Below are 7,339 nucleotides of genomic sequence, written 5' to 3'. Positions count from 1 at the left end.
TCCCCAGGGAGACACAGCTGTCCCCAGCAAGCCCCCGGAATGTGTAGTCAAAGGGTTGGTAGAAGATGAGCCCCCTTGGGCAAGGGTGGGTGGGAGAAACTTCCTGAGGGAGGACGTGGAGCTTGGTCTGGAAGGAAAGGGAGGCAGTGGACGGCAGAACAGAGGAAAAGGTCCCTCTGTGAGAATGGCACTTACTGAAATCCAGAGGGAGGACCTGGGGCAGGGAGAAGGTCTCAGTGTCCATCTCTAAGTCCCGCTCCCAAGTTGATAGAGTGTATCCTGCCTCCTGCAGTAGAGTAGGCATGGGGGAAGAAGTGAGTGGACGGGAGGAGGCCTAGCTGCCTCTCACTTGACACAATGCACAATGGGGGTCTCTTTCACCTGGCAAGAAGGCAGCTGCTACTTCCCCATCTGAGGAGGATCTGAGTGGGGCTTTATTCTTCATCTGGGCTTCCCTGGTCCTCACAGCTCATCAGGGGAACCCTGAAGATGCTCTGCAACCCCCCCCAACCCCCCCACAGTGGCTCTGGAACTTCAGACCTTGAAGAGATCACAGTGTTCTCAGGCTGATACCTGATTTTTAATGTTCTTTAAGCTAAACAAAACAAAACAAAACAAAACAAAACAAATCCTTTTTAATATGAAATTTTCAAGCTGATATAAAAGTAGAGAGAATGGCACAGTTGACTCAATGTTACCCTGTTTTGAATGGCAAAGAAACAGGCACCCAGAGAGGGAAAGGGACTGGCTCAGGATGCAGGGCAGTCTGTGCCCAGCTCCCAGTCCAGGGTTCTGGGCGCTGTGGGCCTCAGTGCCGGTCAGCACCAGGCCACTGGCCAAGCGCAATGTGCCCGCAGTCTGCTCTGGGAGTTGCTTGCCTGTGCGCATTTTGCTTTGTGAATCCTCGAGGAGGAGGAGGAGGTAGATAGAGAACTCTCTCCCACTGTGCCTGCTGAGCCCTTGGATCAGCAGGTCCTGGAGTTGTTAGAAGAGCAGTCCAACATCATTTCATTATAGCGTTGATGAGATGCCCTAAGAACTTAACTCTTGTTTACGTCAATTAGCTTCCGGGAAAATTGGTTTTGTTATGTCATTTTGCTTAAAGTGGCAGAACCTATCGATGATGTTAAGCGTAGACTTACTGTATCGGCACAGTGCACCTCCTGCGGGGAAGAGAGTTAAAACCACAAGGCCATCCCCTTTAGTCCCTAACATCAGGAACTGTGGGGAACAGCAGAGGGGACGGTTTTTGTCTGGGCCATAAATGACAAAGGAGGGTGCAGGATCAGGATGGCGGATGAGTCTGGCCGGAGGCCAGGCCCTGTGAGCTGGCTGTGATCGCCTGGAACACTTTGCCGAAATATGTTCTGAGGCTCGGCAAGAAGAGTTATAAGTGATAGGGCAGATATGGCTGTGTTCTGGGGGTCGGTTCTGGTTGTGGGGACTTGAATCTTGTCCAATTTGGGGGAACCTCTCGAAGCAAAGGAAGAGGAAATTACAAACACAGGGTTCAATACTAGTCAGGCACATGCAAGTGTGGTGCCCTGGAGTGTAAGCTGCCCTGGGTGACGTGGGATCCAGTGTCAGGCCCAGGACTGTGCCTCCGTGTGTCCCCCCATCAAGCAGAGCCAGGATACTAAGTCAGAGAGGTGAGGTCTCTCTTGCCTGATTGCCCTCAAGCTCCCTTCCTGTAATTTTGAGTGTATCCAGCCCGTGGTATATGTTTGGGAGGCGGGGGTGTGTTGTAGGGATGAGAGCAAGGTGATGATGCTCGTGCCACTGCGGACTGATCCCCTGGGAGATACAGTGAGTGAGGGAAAACATGACTATAATCAGTCATGAGGCTCAGGCCGGGGGAGGTTTGGCAGAGCTGGTGTAGACCCCTGCTCTTCCTAGGTGCAGCAGTGGCCTCAGTACCAGGGAGCTGGTTAGAAATGTGGAGTCCTGGGCTGGGCCCAGGTCTGCTGAGAAGAATTTGCACTGGGGCACATTTAGGTCAGACGATCGCTATGTACATGGTGGAGCTCTGCACTTAGGGTCAGTAGATGAAGGCTGGGCTCTGGCTCTGCTGGCGTGTGACCTTGGCAAGGCGCTCCCATCTGCATGAGGACGGGGCTGGGCTAGGTCAGCTCTGACCTGCTGTGACTAGTGCTGTGGGTAGGGGAGCTCTTTCGTTTTCCCTGGAGTGGGGCAGCTCATCAAGCCAGCTTCCTTCTGAAGAGGCAAAGGGAAGGCAGGGACAGGTCCAAAATGACATCACCATTGCCCTTTCTATGTCTAGCTTCCATCCTGACCGGCTGGGCCCTGCCCTGTGAGGCAGTTGGGCAGCAGGCTAGGTATTCAGGGGTCTGGGGAAGGAGGCCCCACTGACCAGTTGAGAGAGGGTGGGAAGATTTCTGGTCACTTCCAGCCCCACGGTCCTTTCTTGTCCCTGGGGCAGCCTTAGCCCCAGGCCCTGTGGGCAGGAGCAGAGGAGCACTTTGACCAGTAGCCCTGGTCAGAGCCGCCCCCTGTTTCCTGGGTCCCCAACAGTGGCATCGTCCTTCTTTGAATTCTTCTGGAAATTGTCCTCTTTAAAATACCAACTCCACCTTCCCTCTCCCAGAGCTGGTGTGTGAGGGTCAGATCTTATGTGAGGGGTCCGGGGCTAAAGGGGCAGCCTGGGCCTGAGGCTGCAGACTGGTTTTGTTGGCAGGCCTTTGCTACAAGCTGGGCAAATCCCGCTGCTCTCCACTAAGTCTCCTAATCACCTGGTGGGCTCCAAGATCTTCACCTGACTTACTTGTAGGCCTTTGGGAGGCAGAGGGCCTGGAAGAGAGCTGCTCCCCTCTAGTTGGTCCAATCTCCCACCCTCTTGGAAATTCCTCTGGGAGTGGGACAAGGAGGGCAGCCTGTCTGATTCCTCCCAGCTCCCCTGCAGCCAGCCGGGAGCAGGGCCAGCGTGGGGAGGCAGGAGGCGATCTGGCGGGAAGGCTTTGTTTCCAGAGCTGGCTTTCCCGGGCCGGCGCTGGGGAACATACTGTCCCAATTAGGAGCCCTGCGTTGTGTTGTATGTGCTTTCATGGTTTTTTGGGGGGGAGGAGTAGAGAGAGGAGATTCCTCTCAGTCCTACAGCAGCCAGGGCCTAATCAGGGGTGACCCATCCCAGGTGCTGGCCTGTGTTATGGAGGTGCTGGTCACCCCCGTAAATCCCGCCTCACTGCTCTCTGCTTTCTGGACAGGAGTTTGGTGGCCAAGGAGCCCTGGGTTCCCATGTGGCGGAGGGGGATAGGGGAGTTGGGGAGAATCCCAGCCATGCCTTCAGGCCACCTGTCTGATGGAAGAAGCCAGGGCAGGCCCTAGTGATTGAAGTCCTCTTGGCAGCTGGTTGGAACATGGGAGTGCGCCCTGGATCGATGGGGCAAAATATAGAGCAATTCGGGCAGCTGCGGCCCCCTGGTGGGAGGGTGCTGGCAGAATTTCAGGAGAGTTTGGGCTTGTGTGATTGGCAGGAACACCGGGAGGGTGGAGTGTCGAGCTCAGTGAGGTGCAGGGGCGGAGTGAGGGTGAGGTGCAGGCAGGCGGTTGAGGAGATGAGCCTCCTTTTCCCCCTGCGTCCCTCCTGGTGGTTATCGCCACGTGTCCTTGCCTCCTCCCTCCTTCCCTCCAGAACTATGCTGCCATGAAGCTGGTGAAGCCCTTCAGCTGAGGACTGTCTGGCCCAGGACTGGCTGCTTCCTCTGTCCAGCTCAGCTGAGCTCCTCTGGACCTCCAGGCCTGACCGTCCTCCAAGGTGGGCAGACAGATGGACTGGCCCGTGCTCCAAGAGTTGCTAACATCGAGCCCTGGGGGCACCTGCTTTCATCATTTCTTTCTCCCCGAGTCGAACCCTTTTGGATCAGCCTATATGTATTTCAGTATAAAACAGTTGGAACCACAAAGCTGTGTTCACGTGTGTATCTCTCTAGTACCTGAATGGGACGTGACTGTGTAGGGCATGTGTCTGGGTGGACGGGGTGGGACTGGCGTGTATGTCACATCTGGCTCAGCATTCTGAGTGAATAGTGAATCCTTTGACAAGACTGGTTGGGCGTGGGGTGGGCTTCGAGGCTTGGTATCTGGCCTGCCTAAAGACTCAGCATGTTCTGCCTCTCTGGTACTTTCCACCTCCCCCTCCCCATCCTCACTCAGGCATCTCCTCTTCCTTTCTTAGGTACCCTTTACTTAGGTGGTAGTTACCTGTACCTTCTGGTTTCTTTGACCACACCTGGGAAGAGGTTTCACTTTATACACACGGAGCCCCCAGGAATAGGTTGGGCCAGAAACTCTCTAGGGCAGGGAGAGCTACTGGTCCCCTGGCTGTGGCCTTGTGATTTCTTGTGATTTCTTGGGATTTCTTGCAATTCCCTCCCTCTGCTTCCTCACTCTGCTTTCAAGATAAGGTCTGGAAAAACACACCTTTTTCTTGTGGCCCGAAGCTTAGCATTAACCATAGGTCTGACAGCTCCTCTAGGAATCAAGCTTAATCTATGGCAGCAGCAGGAACATCCTTAAGAGAAAAAGCAAAAAACACAAAAACATCGTTTCCAAAATAGAGGCCTCCGCCTCTCTCGCCTGAGTGGCTGGAGATCGGGAGCACAGTGCTGGCCACCTTGTCTCCTATTACCCAGGAGGGCGTCTCCTATTTCCCCCTTGTGAGCCTGCTCCCAGAGTGATCTTTCCAGAACCCTTGGCTCTTCACTGCACTCTGGGACATAGACTGAGGCCCTGCTATGTCCCCACCTGATTGGCACAGGAGAGGTCAGTTGGAGGTGGTCCTTAGTGTCCAGCTCTGTATAGGCCCTGAGAACCTGGGGGGGGCTAGTCCTGAGACCCTGACACCTGAACCCTGGAACCAGGTGGCTACCCCTCACCAGAACATGCAGCAGAGACGAGGGTCCAAAGCTCTTCTGAGAAGGTCAATCTGGGGATGAGCCCACTGTGTACCCATTGTGTGTGCCTGTGTGGAGGCCCTGAGAGTCAGCCATCCCGCAGAGGAGAACGGAGGTGAAGGGGAGGAAGGGGCGGGGCCGTGGCCACAGGGCGTGCTGAGGGAGCTTGAGAGGTTGGGGAGACCTGAGAATACTCAAAGGTAGAGAGGAGGAAGCCACTGGGGAGGGAAAGATCAAAGATAGAACAGATAATGTGAGATAATTAATGGAACCCGTTTCTGGAGAAGAGAAAGGAGTTAGCTTTGGAAAGAAAGTTTTCATCCAGGCACAGGAAGGCAGGAAGAAACAAATGTACACCATGCAACTGTCAGCAAGAGTAAAAGAGCTTTGGGGGATACTGATTGTGCCTAATTTTTTCATTAATTTATTTGTTGTTCTGAGTTGCAGATAAGAGAATGCATTACTCAAATAGTAAAGGGAACTTGATGGCTTTATAGAAATGAAATGATCAGAGGGACTCGTTCAGGCAAGGGTCGATCTGGCTCCTCATCTAGGTCACCAAATGCTCTCTCCGCCGTCATCAGAGGGGGCTTCAATCTAAAGCTTGCTTTATTCCTAGAGCTAGGGTTAATGCCGCTCCCTGGTATAGGCCACCAAGCTAAACTCAGGGAGAATGGAGAGTGGATCATGAGGACACACCATGTCCAGCAAACGTTTATTGAGATACTCAACATGGGAGCCCTAAAGCAAGTTCTGAGTATACAGCAGTGAGTTACATACGACTCTCGACCTTCCATATCTCCTGAAAAGTGTATCAGGAAACCAAGGTTATTCGTACCTGTATGGGAGTAGGGGTAGGGAGGTCAGGAGACTCTCAAGAAGGAACAGCATCTGAGCAGAGTGTTAGATGGGCCCAGTGGCTAGGAGGGGAAAGCTGTGCTGAGCCACAGAGCTTGAGGCCACGTCTGGACTTGCAGAGAGCCAGGCTAGTTCACGGCATGGTTGAGGGAGAGGGAGCCTGCAGGGAAGCATGCTGGGAGGTGAGAGGGAAGAGGGGTTGGAAGGGCAATGCCAGAGGGGATTTAAGGGCTTTGTGTGGGCAGTTGAGTTAAAACTTCATCCTGGAGGCAAGGAAAAACACAGACGGGCTTAAAGCTGGACTGGCCTTGATCAGAATCATAGGTTTTGAAAAATCATTCTAGCTTAGTTGTTATCTTGAGAGACATTAGTCCTCTGGGGACATGTGGGTCGGCTTTAGGTTACATAAGCCTATGGTCTTTGAGAAGGTCAGTGATCTCCCCCAGTTCTCAACAAGGTCTGTGATCATGGATGGTGAAGAACAATTGCTCAGGATACGGTGTGACCAGTTGCAGAGGGCTGTTTCAGAAGGCTGGTCATTAGTCCAGCAGTCAACTGGGGAAGATCTGAAAGGCAGGGCAGGAGTGATTCATTCATTCATGGCTTTTATTCATTCATTAAAGGAAAATATATTTGGCTATCTGTGTACCAGGCAGGGCGCTAGGGTCTAGAGATATGATGTTGAGCAAGAAAACATAGTTCCTCCCCTCCCAGAGCTCACAATTGAGTAGGAAAGAGACACAAGTAGAGAGTCAATTATAATGCACTGATGGATGAGCAAGATGAGAGAGGGAACAGAGTGTGCAAAGACTGACTATAACCAGAAACTGGTTCAAAGATCTACAAGAATTTCCATATGGGCACAGAGCAGTGGTTCCCAACCAGGAGCAATTTTGCCCCTCAGGGTACATTTGACAGTGGCTGGAGATGTTTTTGATTGTCATAATTGAAGTGTGGGAGGTGAGGGTGCTACTGGCAACAGGAGCTGCTAAGCATCCTTCGACGCGCAGGATAGCCACCGCTCTCTCCTCCAACAAAGAATCATCCGGTTCAAAATGCTGATAGTGCTGCTGTTGCAAAACTCTGGCATAAAGATAGTGGATTCTAGAGGTAAAGAGCAATTAGCCTCGATAGACCTGTAGGATTGACTGGTGAAGGCCAAAGGAGGCAGGGGTGTGTGGGATGAGAGATTCATAAAGTCAGTTTTGGACAAGAAGTTTCAGACATGTTTAGGGCACAGTCAAAGTGCCCTCCTGCTTTCCACGTCTCCCTGCAGTTATGAGGTCTCTCCCTTCACAAAGTTCCTGAGAGCCTTGTCTACACCTACTGTCTCCATGTCTCCTCACCTCACTCTCTCCTCCACCACTGTGGTCTGACATTATTCCTGTGGCAGACTCTGTGGGTCTCCTTCTCCAGTACCCATCCCCTCTCTCTTCCTGTTTGCTGAAAGAACCCTGATACTGTTCAGCTTTCCCTGTGGCCATGTGCTGAGAAAGAGTCCCACCCCAGCCCCCCGGGGGAGGTGTCTTATTAGATCAAACCAATCACAGTGAAGTCATCGCCCTTGCCAG

The 7,339-nt window shown here is 52.8% G+C and overlaps 1 protein-coding gene across 1 annotated transcript in view; it reads left to right on the top strand.

Annotated features, from left to right (window-relative positions):
* The window catches only part of DYSF (dysferlin), a 211,933-nt gene extending 208,013 nt beyond the window's left edge, over window positions 1-3,920 (top strand). Inside the window, exon 55 of the mRNA XM_023533853.1 lies at window positions 3,650-3,920. Coding sequence (XP_023389621.1) covers window positions 3,650-3,688 — 39 coding nt within the window. The 3' untranslated portion in view covers window positions 3,689-3,920. The remainder of the gene's footprint in view (window positions 1-3,649) is intronic.
* The last annotated feature ends 3,419 nt before the right edge of the window (window positions 3,921-7,339 follow it).

Source organism: Pteropus vampyrus, unplaced genomic scaffold (assembly GCF_000151845.1).
Source record: "Pteropus vampyrus isolate Shadow unplaced genomic scaffold, Pvam_2.0 Scaffold113, whole genome shotgun sequence".
Lineage (NCBI taxonomy): Eukaryota > Metazoa > Chordata > Mammalia > Chiroptera > Pteropodidae > Pteropus > Pteropus vampyrus.
This window is presented reverse-complemented; position numbering and strand designations above follow the sequence as displayed.